Below are 14,092 nucleotides of genomic sequence, written 5' to 3' on the forward strand. Positions count from 1 at the left end.
TTGTTCATAAAAACGACGGTATAAACTCACTCAGACACTATCAATCTTAAGAGTAAATGATCGCTTGACTGTAACGTTAGTTTTAGCTTCTTGTTTTCTGACGGCCAACATCAAGCGACGGTCAACGTTAAGATTGAAAACGGTGTAATCTGAGGTGTTTGGTGGTTTCTGGCATTTGAATGCTTGTCTGCTTCGGTGTTAGATTCTATTTTGTGTAGATCTAATGGTAAACTACATTGCAGCTGGCAGAACGTTTTTTGGTGGAGTTCTGTAAGTATTCGCACACTTTTTTTTTTGTTTGTTCAGGTTATTTTCTTGGGTGCTTGTGTGTTATTGTTTGTTCATCTTGCTGTGTTGTGAATCTTACAGTTCTTGTTATTGAGGTTGTGGTCTTATGGTTATACTAGCTTGTCTGCTTCTTGAAAGAGGTCAGAATCTGGTTTAGTATAGTCACATTCAAGAGAACACAATTTTGATTTTTTGTGAACTATATCAGTCATGGTTGGGGAAACTCCATCTGGATCTGGATCTAAAAGTCTAGAACGTTATGATTTTGATGATCCATTGTTTTTACATCCTTCTGATAATGGTGTTGTTTCTGTTATTAGTTTTAAATTGACTGGAACTGAGAATTATAAAATATGGAAAATTTCTATGACTAGGGCCTTGAAAGGAAGGAATAAGTTAGGTTTTGTTGATAAAACTTTTCCTAAACCTAGTGAGGATGAAACTAAAATTCATAAATGGGAACGTGTTAATGTTGTTGTATGTTCTTGGATTATTGGTTCTATTTCTGAATTTTTGTATGCTAATCATGCCTGTAGTGATAATGCTTCTGATATCCGGTCTGAGTTGAGTGAAACTTACTCTAAGGTTGATGGTTTTGTTATTTTTAATGTACACCAAAAACTAAATTCACTTACTCAAAATGGTTTGTCTGTCTCTGAGTACTACAGTGATGCTCTGTGGAAAGAATTTGAAGGATTAATTAACCTGTGTGAATGTACATGTGAAGCCTCAACTGATTTTGTTAATCATTCAAAATTAATGAAGCTTATGCAGTTCTTGTCTAGTTTAGATGATACATTCAGTCAGGTTAAAAGTCACATTTTGTTAACAGAACCTCTCCCTAATGTGAAAACTGCTTTTTCCATTGTTTCTCGTGAAGAATCACATCAGAAGGGAGGTTCTGTTTCTCAAACTTCCACTAAGTCTCAAGCTACTGCTTTTTTGGTAAATTTAATGATAAAAAATGGAATCCGTTTCGTGGAAATTCTAATCTTCAATGTAAAAATTGTGGTCTTAAGGGACATACTATTGAAAGATGTTATATGCTCATTGGTTTTCCTAAAGATTTTAAGTTCAAAAATGAATCTCAAAATCCTAATAAGACACTTTCTTCTAATAATTCAATTTCTTCTAATAATATAATTTCTTCTGATTTGGATGTTAAGACTAACAATTCATCTGAAAAGTTTTTTCTCACGAGTGAGCAATATAACAAGTTTCTCAGTCTTATTAATGAGAAATCTTCAACAAGTGAAGTGTCTGCAAATATGGCAGGTATTTGTTGTAACTCTTCTGTGTCTACTAATAATAAATGGAATTTTGATTCTGGTGCAAATCATCATATGACCAAAAATAATTTTAAGCTTAATAACATTGTTCATGTTTCAAAACTTGATCTTAGAGTGGATCATCCTAATGGGTCATCTGCTAGGATTAATAAAATTTGAAATATGAGATTGTCTAATTTAGTTGTTTTGTCTGATGTTTTTGTTGTTCTTGAATTTAATGTAAACTTACTTTCTCTTCACAAACTTTGTAAGGAGAATAAGTGTCAGCTTGTTTTTGATGAATTTAAATGTGTTGTTCAAGATTTACAGTCCAAGGTGACTGTGGGGACTGGTAGTGAGTCAGGAGGGTTATATTATCTTGAGGACTCTTACTCTTAAGGTAATATGGCTTCTCTGAGTAGGATTGATTGTTATGTTTCTAAAGTAACTTGGCATAATAGGTTGGGTCATCTTGTTATTCAGTCTTTAAATTCTATTAAACATGTTTTGTCTTTTGGAACTGAGTCTCTTCCTCCTTGTGATGTTTGTCACAAGGCTAAGCAGTCTAGGAATTCTTTTCATTTGAGTGAACATAAGAGTACTTCTTTAGGTGATTTAGTATATATAGATTTTTGGGGCCCTTATAGAGTTGCTACCACTGATGGTTTCAAATACTTTCTAACTATTGTGGATGACTTCACCAGAGGTGTTTGGGTATATTTGTTAAAATCCAAAACTAAAGTTTTTTATTGGTTTTCTGTGTTTTATAATTTTTTGAAAAATCATTTTAACTCATGTCTTAAAGTTGTTAGATCTGAAAATGGTACTGAGTTTGTTAATTCTCAGTTTAAAGATTTTTTTTTGATAACAATGACATTTCACATCAAACCACTTGTACTTATACTCCAAAACAGAATGATGTTGTGGAGAGGAAGCATAGACATCTCTTAAATGTAGTCAGGTCTCTTTTATTTCAATCTGGGTTACCTCTTAATTTTTGTGGTGAGTCAATTTTGACAGCTGTGTTTTTGATAAATAGGCTTCCTACTTCAGTCTTAAAAGGAAAATCTCCTTTTGAAATGATTTACAAGTGTTTACCTAAATTTGAGAATTTGAGAGTATTTGGATGTTTATGTTTTTCTTTTAAGCAAAATATATCGGATAAGTTTGTTGAAAGATCTAAAAAATGTATTTTTATTGGTTATTCTAATGAAAAGAAAGGTTATAAGTTGTATAATCTTGATAATTCTTCTGTTTTCTTTTCCAGGGAAGTAGTGTTTTATGAGGATGTGTTTCGATATAAAATGAAGAAGGATTTAATTAATGATTTTTTTTTCATTTTTTAATGATTCTGTTGTTAATGACCTAATGCCTTCTAGTCCCTATGATGAAGTTCTTCAATCATCCTATATGGATGAAGTTCCTGTGTCTAAAACTCTTGAGATTAGCCACCAGACTGATGGCAATGGTGAAGATTTTTCTCCTGAGGTTGCTAGTGATAGTAGCCAGGATGGCATGGCACAAGCATCTCAGTCTCTGGAGGTTGGTCCAGGTGTTTCTGATATTTCTGAGGGAAATGTTTTTGAAAGTATTGAACCATCTGGTAGTTCTATTATAAGGTCTCATAGAGAGTCTAGGATGCCTCTTAGATTTAGTGATTATGTAGTTGAGGGAAATATAAATATGGTATTGATAAAACTATAAACTATGCAAGATTAAGTCCTGAAAATTTTTGTTTTGTTTCAAACTTGAATAAAACAGTTGAACCTAAGATTTTTTTTGAAGCTTCTACTGATTCAAATTGGATAACTGCAATGAATGAGGAAATGGAAGCCTTATATTGAAATAAAACATGGGAAATTACTAATTTACCCTCTAATCGTAAACCCATTGGGTGCAAGTGGGTGTATAAAATTAAGTACAAATCTAATGGTGAGGTAGAAAGGAATAAAGCTGGACTTGTAGCTAAAGGATATAGTAAAAAAGAAGGTATAGATTACTAGGAGACTTTTTCTCCTGTGGCTAAAATGGTTACTGTTAGGGTTGTTGTTTCTTTAGCTGTCAATTATTCCTGGAAATTGTTTCAACTTGATGTTAATAATGGTTTTTCTTTATGGGAATCTTGATGAGGATGTGTATATGACTCTTCCTCAAGGGTATCACACTCCTGGTGATACTCGTGTTTGTAAATTGTTAAAATCATTATATGGTTTGAAGCAGGCACCTAGGAAATGGAATGAAAAGCTGTGTTCTTTTTTATTTGAGTTTGGTTTTGTTCAAAGCATAAATGATTACTCATTATTTGTTAGAAATACAGGTGGTACTATTGTTATTTTACTTGTATATGTTGATGATATTGTTATAACAGGAAATTGTGAGCTTGAAATTACTAAAGTGAAAGATTTCCTAAAGTCTAAATATTTGATTAAAGATTTAGGGAAGTTAAAGTTCTTTTTAGGAATTGAGGTGTTTGATAAAGATGATGGAATTTGTTTATCCCAACGTAAATATTGTTTGGAATTAATTCATGAATTTGGGAAATTAGCTTTTAAACCAGTTAAAACTCCTTTAGATTTGAATTTTAATATATCTGGAAAAGGAATTGATGAAAAGGATGTTTTACTGAGTAATATAACTGAATATCAAAAACTTATAGGCAAGCTGATTTATTTAACCATAACTAGACCTGATATTTCCTTTACTGTTCAAACTCTCAGTCAATTTATGCATTCTCCAAGAAAATCTCATTTGGATATTGTTATGCGTGTGTTAAGATATCTAAAACAAAGTCCTGGTAGAGGTAGTAGTTTTTAAAAAAATCAAAAGCCTTGTTTGTGTGCATATGTGGATGCTGATTGGGCTAAGTGTATTACATCTAGGAGATCTGTTACTAGCTATTGTGTGTATTTTGGAGATTCATTAATTTCTTGGAAGAGTAAAAAGCAATATATTGTTTCCAGGTCCTCTACAGAATCTGAATATAGGGTTTTGGCTTCAGTTACTTGTGAAGTTATGTGGATTATAAAACTTTATTATGATTTGGAAGTTAAAGATTTGTTTCCAGTAAATGTTTTTTGTGATAATGATGCTGCTATTAAACTAGCTCTTAATCTTGTGTTTCATGAAAAAACTAAACATTTTGAAGTTGATGTTCATTTTGTTCGAGATAGAGTGTCAAAAGGAATTTTAAAACTTGTTAAAATAAGTTTAGACCTTCAAAGGGCTGATATTTTTACTAAAGCTTTGTCTTCAAAGCAACATGATTTTTTGTGTTCTGAATTGGGGTTATATGATCCGTTTAAGGTTGAGTAAATACTTTCTCAATGTTTATCTTGAGAGGGGGTGTTAAAAGTATGTATTTATGAGCAAGATTAACATTAAGAAAGGACTGCTTTACTTGGGTCATAATTGTAAGTTGAATTAAAGACATAAAGACATAAAGAGAGTTTTAAAGGTGTTTTAGTTTTGGGTGTGTTGTGTATTATTTTAATAGTGCAGGTAGTGGAGGTCATTTATCAGGAACTTGGAAAGAACGCGAATCTTTATATTACGGGTTTGGTTTATGGGTTGAACCGGAAGTATATATATGTGGTTTAGTGTAATAGATTAGATGATCTTTTCAGTTAGCACACACTTAATCGAGTCTCTCCATTCTCTCATCTCTGTCTTCTTCATATTAGGGTTTTGGTTAAGTCTAGAGTTCTTTGTTCTAGTTAAGTTTTTTTTGATAAACTCTATAATATGTTATTGTTTTCTATTTTGTTTTTGTGTGAGTGTTATGTAGTGAGGTTTGATTTGTAAGTTTCTTGAAAACCAACTGGATCTTGTTAATAAAAGATCTGTTGATGTTGTGATTAGATTTGTTGTTTGAGTTTTATCATGACCCTCTATCCAACAAAATCTACACATCAAGACATGTTGTGCTTGTCGAAAATGAGTTTCCATATCCAACACTTGCCAAATCTCGCGTACCAAAATCTTCAATTGATTATAATCACCGGATTCCACTATCATTCCCAATTTCACAATCTGACCCCCTACTCCAATATCTCCTCCATACACACCATCCCCTCAAACTCTCATACCATCTTCCACCACCTCTACTGTCACTCTCCAAAATCCTTCTCCTATTATTCATGATCCCCATCCACCCCCTCCTTCACCTCCTCCCCCTCACATATGAAAACTCGTTCTCACCCAAAACCAAAAACTTGTTATTTCAACTCTGACTTCAAATTATACACCGTCTCCACCGAATACCCATCTGAACCATCCACAATCTCTCAAGATCTTAAACATCCATGATGACACAATGCCATGCAAGAGCAATTCGATGCACTCACTCATAACAACACCTGGTCCCTTGTACTATCCTCTCAAGCTCAAAATTTGGTTGGATGCAAGTGGGTATACCAAACGAAATACAAACTAGATGGATCCATTGACCACCTAAAAACATGTCTCGTAGACAAATGCTTCCATCAACGTCCATGTATTGATTACCGGGAAACCTTCAGTCCCGTTCTCAAACCAGCCATGTTATGTCTTATTCTCTCATTTGCCATCTCAAATGCATGGCCTCACATACAACTTGATATAAACAACACTTTTTTAAAAGGCACACTTCATGAAGATGTTTACATATCTCAACCTCCTGGTTTTGTTGATTCTTCTAATCCCACTCATGTTTGCAAATTAAACAAAGCACTCTACGGCCTTCTCTAAGCCTCTCAAGCATGGTATGCTGAACTTAAAACTTATCTCATTTCCATCGAATTTAAATCTACACCTTCATAATTGTCATCGGTTCATTTCCCAATCAAATATCCACCTTCATCTCTTATCTAGCATCTAAATTCTCTCTAAAAGATCTTGGATCTTTGTCTTACTTCCTTAGTGTTGAAGTCCTTCCTCATTCTCGGGGAATATTACTTTCTTAAAGAAACTACATCCTTGATATACTCACTAAAGCCAAAATGACTGATTGTAAGCCTATATCTACACCAATGATTAGTTCTGACGCCTTACGATCAACATGGGGTACACCACATCCATCTCCAACTGACTATAGCACCTTAGTTGGTGCCCTACAATACCTGTCCCTAACCAGACCATATATCTCCTTTATAGTTAACCGTTTATCTTAGTGTATGCAGGCTCCAACATCCATACACTGGACAACTCTGAAACGATTAATCAGATATTTTCATGACACACTTCATCATGGCATCATCATTCATCGCAACTCACCATTTACACTTCATGCATTCACTGATGTTGACTGGGCTGGAGACAAGGATAGCTACAGAAGCACCACCGGGTACATAGTTTATCTTGGTGCAAACCCAATTTCATGGGACCGAAGCTTAATTTCGCCAGAAGCTCCACCGAAGCTGAATTTTGCTCCGTTGCATCCACCACCACTAAAGTTTAATGATTATTTCCACCACACCTACTATTTATTATGATAACTTGAGTGCGACTTCATATTCAACAACTTCTGTTTTTCACTTGAGAATGAAGCACCTAGCTCTAGACTATCACTTTGTTAGGGAAAAAGTACAACAAGGATCTCTACGAGTTCAACACATAGTCGGTGATGAACAACTTGTTGATGCTCTAACCAAACATCTTCCATGACCACACTTTCATTATCTTCTATCCAAGATTGGTCTTCTCACAGGATCGTCCACTTGCGGAGGAATATTAAGATATAACCTGGTCACATCTATCACCTAATATTTAGCACACATGTATATTACTATGTAAATATTATTCCCGTATATATCTCTCATAGTTAGTTGTATTCCTGTTATATAAACCCAAGATATATTTATCAGGTTTTATACAAACAATCCTATGTGTGCATGCAACCCTAATTTGATCTATGTTTTCACTATTAGACATACAACTTTATGAACACAAAAAGAAACCTAGCATGTATCTATAATTTTTTAAATTCACAAATAAGAATAGAATACATACCTTTTGTTGCTATGTAGTACTAACACACTTGAGTGAGAGGATGAATATGAGAGAGAGAGAGGAGGGAGGGTAACAAGCTCCAAAATTAGTCTTTACTAGGGTTTCTCCAAGGGTGGACAATTTCTAGTACCTTAAGGGTCTATTTATACTTGAGGCCAACTAGGGTTTCAGGGTGGAAACCCTAATCCCTTAGCTTAGGGCCTAAGCAAGTCCATGGACTCCTTATCCTTTAGCCTTGGAAGAAAACTCCTAGAGCCTTCTAGGATTTTCGGCCCTTGTCTAATAAGGTGATCCATCGGTCTAAGACTCAATTATTAAATAATTACAAAACAACCCCTGTACTTTTAATAAGTTCCTTTAATCCCAAAATTAATTTCTAATTAAATACTAATTAATAATATGATTCCAAATTAATATATTATTCATATAATATATTAACAAATCATATTTATAGCCTAATTTATTATTCTTAACAATAAATCAGACTCTCTCCTCAATAGTTATCCTGTCTAGTCACCAGTGTAAAGGCAACCCAAAATGATCATGCTACAACCGAGTCAAGTACATACCAAATATAGTTATGGTCTTAAACACTAATCTAACAATATGCACTTGTAATCTATAAAAATATATAATATAGAAACAATCTTCACAATATCTCTTTCGATTCCATTTCCTTTTAGCAAGATCATCATGAAAAAAGCCCTCTGGGATTTTCTTATTTTTTTGTGAGAATATTCTGGATTTTTGCTTCGATGATTTAATGCAATTAGAGATGCGGGAGAACGATTGGTTATGACTTTTTGTCCGTATTCTTCTAATGATTTTAATTCTTTCATTAATGATTCTTCTTTCGTGGATGTTCAAATGGGAGGTTTTGCTTTCACTAGATCAAATGTGCACGGTACAAAAACGGAAAAGTTGGAAGAGATTGTAGAGTTAATTCCTAATGGCATTGGAGTTAAAATGGTCGAATCATAGGCCTATTTTGCTCCATAATTCCGTTAGATATTTTGGCCCTTCTCATTTTAAATTTATAATTTGTGTTCTTCTTGAGAAGGTTTCAATGACATTATGGCTCAAGTTTGGAACGACTTGGATAGTTCGGTTAGTTGCGCTTTCTCTCGGTTTAAAAATAAACTGAAGAATGATAAATTCAAACTTCATTCTTAGGTGGTGGAGGAGAAAGAAAAAAGAAAAGGACAAAAGAATAAGCTAGTTAATCGTTTATTCCAAATCGATAATGAGATTGATGGTGGAGTTTTCCTGAATACTTTTTCTGAAGAACGCTCTTCTTTGATTTGTGGGCTTAAGAAAATCGAACATGATGAGGTGAGCGACCTCGCCAAAAAATCAAAAATTGTATGGGCTCAGGAGGGTGATGAAAAATCTAAGATGTTTCATGGTTTGTTGAAGTGTAGAAGACATTAAAAGGTGGTGTGTAGTATTCTTATTGATGGTGTTTGGAATACTGACCCTATTAAAAATGAATTTTTTAATTTTTTTGGGGACAAGTTTTAATGTGTGTGGATGGTTCGGTTTTAGAAGAGAGGATCTCTCAGTTTGCAAGTATTAGCCGAGAACAAAGGGAAGGGTTGGATATGTAGTTTTCTGAGGCTGAAATCAAGCAGGTTGGGACTGTGCAGGGGATAAGGTGGATAAGACGCCAGGTCCTGACGGGTTCAATTTTTGTTTTATTAAACACTTTTAGGATATTCTTAAGGGTGATGTGTTTGATTTTATGAGAGATTTTTGTGCCAGAAAGTTCATCCATCCTGGTTGCAACTCTTCGTTTATAACTTTAATTCCTGTGGTGAAAGTGATGGGTTTTGGTCATAAGACATCCTATGTGCTCATATAAACCCTAATGCTCGGATCTAGGTTTCTCTATTGTACATTCTTTGAATCCAAGACTATAAACCCTAATTCTAGCATACAAGTAATCATATTAACATAAGAATGAGTTTATTATGTTACCTTGATTGTTATGTAGCAATAACAATCCCAAATCTCCTTGATTTGACTTTGGAATGCTTAGAGTCACAAGTGTCACTCCTCTAATGGCTTACAAACACCAAGAGCAAATGGAGAAGGTATAAAGAGAGAGGAAAGAGGTTAGAATTCGTCCTTAGGACTCCTTGGGAACCAGTACACGAATTCTAAGGCCTTAGGGTCTTTATATAGGTGTAGAGATAGGGTTTCAGTCATTATCCTTATCTAGTTGCTTATCCACAAAGCAACCATAAGATAAGCCTTGAAAACCCTTATCCTTTATCCTTTGGATGATTTCAAGGATCCTTATCTCCTTGAATTCGTTCAACCCATATTTAGGATAACCATTACCATATTTTGTAACTATCACATAATTACAATTCAGCCCCTCTAGTTTAATTAATTACACTTGATCACAAAATTAATTCCTAATTAATTATTGACCAATATTAATTAAGAAAATATGATTTCTCCTTTAATATATTATTCTTATAACATATTAATAAATCATAATAACCTCTCTCTCTTTATTTATTTCTCCAATCAAGTAGCTTTGGTGAAGGCAACCCAAAAGGACCATGCACCATCGGGTCAAGTACATACCAAAATAGTTATGGACTTAGACACTAATCCAACAGTCTCCCACTTGGATAAGTCTAATAACTACTATGCGTATGACTTCAGATCCTGATCTACAATCGTAGCTTTCCAAAGCCGCTGTCAACTCTGATCCTATCAGATACGCGTGTCCTTAGATAAGGGATCATATATTCCTCCATTCTAGATATAGTATGAGATATGATTTCAAATCATTCTCTTTGTACTACTTCTCGATTTCCGATTTATGACGACAGACTAATTGAACAAATCAAATTAGCCCTAGCCCGGCCGAGCATTTACGTTTGTCATCACTAAATCATCGAGGGGCCCAAAGATATCGCTTTTATCCTTCTTTGGATAAAAGGAACGGATAAACTTTGATACAATGCTTGCTTGCACTCATTCACCGAATTACACACAACAATATGTTTTATAACACCAATTTACTAGTGCGTTTACATATTATCAATGTGCAACCGATTCGCAAGATACAACTCACACATCTCAGTTTCAAGAATATAAGATGTTATCGTCTCACCAATCACTCGTGATACAATTCATGGAGTGATCCAAGTGAGCGTGGGTTTAATCCAATGCTCAAATCATATTCATAAGCACTCATGAACGTTGCAGCAAACATTTTCTTATGTCTAATACTCTTCTAGACAATCCACACACCAATTCACGACAGTCTTCATTCATATCTACTTCCAACATATGAATGACTGTGGCCCGTTCGAATAATTCGATTATTCTTAATAAACTCAATTATTCTGGAAGTCAAAACATGCAAATATGAAACACAAGAATAATACTAATCCCATATGGCCTCAAACCTTTGAGTATAAATAAAACGCCTTTTATTTATCACCATATTGATTATTCATTATTTTTCGTTTCGGGTAATCAACTTCTTACTTGAATTATTACACTTGTCCCATGCACCTAGCATGCACACAATGTTTACCTATGGTTCTTACTTTTGTGAAATAGAGAAATTGCACACATTTCCAATCATTCTCATTTCACAACTCCAAATCCATTTTCATAAGTGTAAGAATATCAAATTCTCGCTACTTATAGAATATGCTAGATCTTAACACTTTATGCAACGATCCTTTCATAATGTCACTGCACCAAAGTCACAAAGACTATTGCCAATGATATTACAAAGTACTCTATCGGAGATTGTTACAAGAAAATTCCTTAGATATGATGTCTCTCACTCAAAGTACATTCCTTTGAACATCCTTTTGCATAAAAGTTTCTAATCTAGACATAGATTTTCAATATTTACTTCCTAATATGAACACGCTTCCATATTTTCCTCATGACAACTCATTCTTAATAGAATCTTTTCTATTTGTAATGATGTCCATATGGTCCATCCAATATGGAAACATTTTCATATTTTTCCAATACTATACTTCCAACTACTCACAAGCGACCAATCCTCGTCGAACTTTGGATTGTCCTTTGATAGTTGTTTAATTATTTTAGTCAAAACCAATTCTAGTTCCTTTTCCCTCTAAATGCGCTAGACATTTGGAAAATTTTAGAATGGTTAAACATTAAAGCATTTGCAATCGATCCTATACCCGAAGCGTATGGGACACGATGCATAATGTTTTATTTGCTATGTTCTCAAAATTCGAATTGTGAAGAGGAATGTCGTAATCATAATCGAAATTTTAAGAACACACTATGTACCTTTGACTAAATTTATCAACATTTCTCAACCTAATCCTTTAGATTTGAAATGAAGCATAATATTCTCTCCCTTAATTATAGCAAAACAACTTTACAACCCTTACGACTTTGCATGGTATAACTCTTGTTTTTCTATAATTAATATTGCCAACATGCAATACTTTCCATAATAATCATACAATCATAACATTTATGCTCCCACTATCATGATGATTACTATAAAACATAACACTTATGCTCCCACTAGCTTCGACATGTATTCATAAACATCTTAACTTTCAGAAAGACAATACCTATTGAATTTCTTAAGTCCATGTTTCTAATACTTAGTGCTTTGATAATCTTTTATCAAGGCTTCTTGAACTTATACACCTTTGCCTTAGATAGTTCATATGTGTGTCTTAACAATTAAGACTAATTGTCAAACCTCACAATTCAAATTATGGAAAGGTATACCGTAACCATGATCGAATTCGAGAATGCAATTTTACAATCACTATCTTCTTAAAATCTTTCTTAGTGAAAGCATTTCCTCACAATCATTTTCATGAAGGAGGAAATCTTATGACACTTAGATTTAAATGGTGTATTTGTTCCTATCCATGTGAATTTGTTAAAACCAAAGTTTACGACAAATTCAAACTCATATGGACCGAACTTTCTTAATCTTGATTTCTTGCCTTATGGTAGCACAACTGCCCACCACGTCTTCCAAGTAGTTAAGCAACTCACCTTTTCCTATCAATGTACCTTTCATTGATCAAGGTGCCTTGCCTTTTACGCATTCAAAATGAGAACTCAAAGAACTCGCATGCATAATTAACTCAATTGGAAACAACATAGAAACAAAATAATGTTAACACGATAGGTTGTAAACCTCAACTCGTGTGCTAGTGACGATCAATAAGGTTTATTTGATTTTTTCTTGAAACCTTTCAAGACCATTAAGACTCCCACTGACTCCTTGACATATAAGATTCTCTTGTCAATAAACATTTGTTGACAACCAAATATTCAAGAGTTAGTGTAGCTTTTATCAAAACACTTCATAAATTGGTCCTAGTTGGTCTTTGTCTTATCCAAGACATCACAACTCTCCACATTTGATGAATGTTATAAACCTTTAATACTTTTTACTCATTGTCACAATCTTAACTTTAAGACTTGTTATTGGAACGAAGTATGATTGACCTTTTGATTTAACCATTTCTTCAATTCTTGATTCCTCTTCTTAAACATACAATTGTACTAAGACTCACTTAGAGGATCAATTGAGATATGGTTCTTAATCATAAAGACCTATCATAAAGCATAAAAGGTACTCTCCCTTCTTCTTAGAATGGAGAAACTTTTATCTTTCTGCCTACTTGATTCTTCTTATTCGTTCTACTATTGATCTAAACCCTTTAATCAATTCAGAATTACACTTAATCTTGTAAGTGTAATCATATTTACTAAGCCTTTAGTAAATCATGACGAATATCTTTGTTACTCTTATGGTGAACTTGATCAACACACAACTTTGTGTACTCGATCTCCTAGTCCTTCACTTGACACTTTGTCAACGAATTTGTCTAATTTCCAAATATGAAATTTCTCATTCATCATGCAACCAAGTTGCGTGATTCCAAATTTCAGTCCAATTGAATTTTGGGCGATGAGAAACTCTCCCTATTTGGTAAATTCTCGACATTTCCATAAATAACATAACTAAGAATGATATCCATTCGTTGTAGAAATATACAAACATCAATTTTCATAACGATTTCATCGCAAGGAAATAAATAAATAAATAAGTCAAACAAAATTTATTTTATTTATAAAAGCAGCGGAAAAACATTTGTCCTTACAATGCAAAATCTATTGAAAACTATGTAAAAGGAAAATTTCTAACAACTCTATCATAACTGTCTAAGATCAAAATCCAATCTTCAAGTCCATGCGATCGAGATCCATCACTTGTGATTAGATTCATCTTGCTCTCTTATCAAGTTTCCTTTCTTTTCACCGATCCTGCAAAACATTCAAATGAAATCTTATCACATCATGTATTAAGAATCAATGAATAGGAACTTAACAGAGTTAGATAGTGGATTTTACCTGAAGCGTAGTCATACTTTTAACTCTCCCATCTCTTAGATCTCTTAGGTAAATAGGGCAACTTCGTCTCCAATGCCCCTTCTCTTGGCAATAAAAGCAAATTAACTCTTTTGGAACAACACATGGAACTACTTCAGACATCGCCTTTC

At 33.8% G+C, this 14,092-nt stretch overlaps 1 protein-coding gene across 1 annotated transcript; it reads left to right on the plus strand.

Moving 5' to 3' along the window:
• The first annotated feature begins 498 nt into the window (after window positions 1-498).
• LOC145030147 (uncharacterized) lies at window positions 499-2,831 on the plus strand. Its single transcript, XM_078978561.1, has 3 exons — window positions 499-1,233; window positions 1,308-1,563; window positions 2,824-2,831. Exons 1-3 carry the CDS (start codon window positions 499-501, stop codon window positions 2,829-2,831), a joined length of 999 nt encoding a protein of 332 aa, XP_078834687.1.
• The last annotated feature ends 11,261 nt before the right edge of the window (window positions 2,832-14,092 follow it).

The sequence above is a fragment of the Lactuca saligna genome, chromosome 2 (assembly GCF_052625555.1).
Source record: "Lactuca saligna cultivar CGN05327 chromosome 2, ASM5262555v1, whole genome shotgun sequence".
In the NCBI taxonomy this organism is placed as follows: domain Eukaryota; kingdom Viridiplantae; phylum Streptophyta; class Magnoliopsida; order Asterales; family Asteraceae; genus Lactuca; species Lactuca saligna.

Excerpts from the sequence above, each read along its gene's own strand:
- LOC145030147 (XM_078978561.1), top strand. The coding sequence starts at position 499 with ATGGTTGGGGAAACTCCATCTGGATCTGGATCTAAAAGTCTAGAACGT. Across the intron at positions 1,234-1,307 it reads CTCAAGCTACTGCTTTTTTG|GGACATACTATTGAAAGATG; the intron begins GTAAATTTAATG and ends TGTGGTCTTAAG.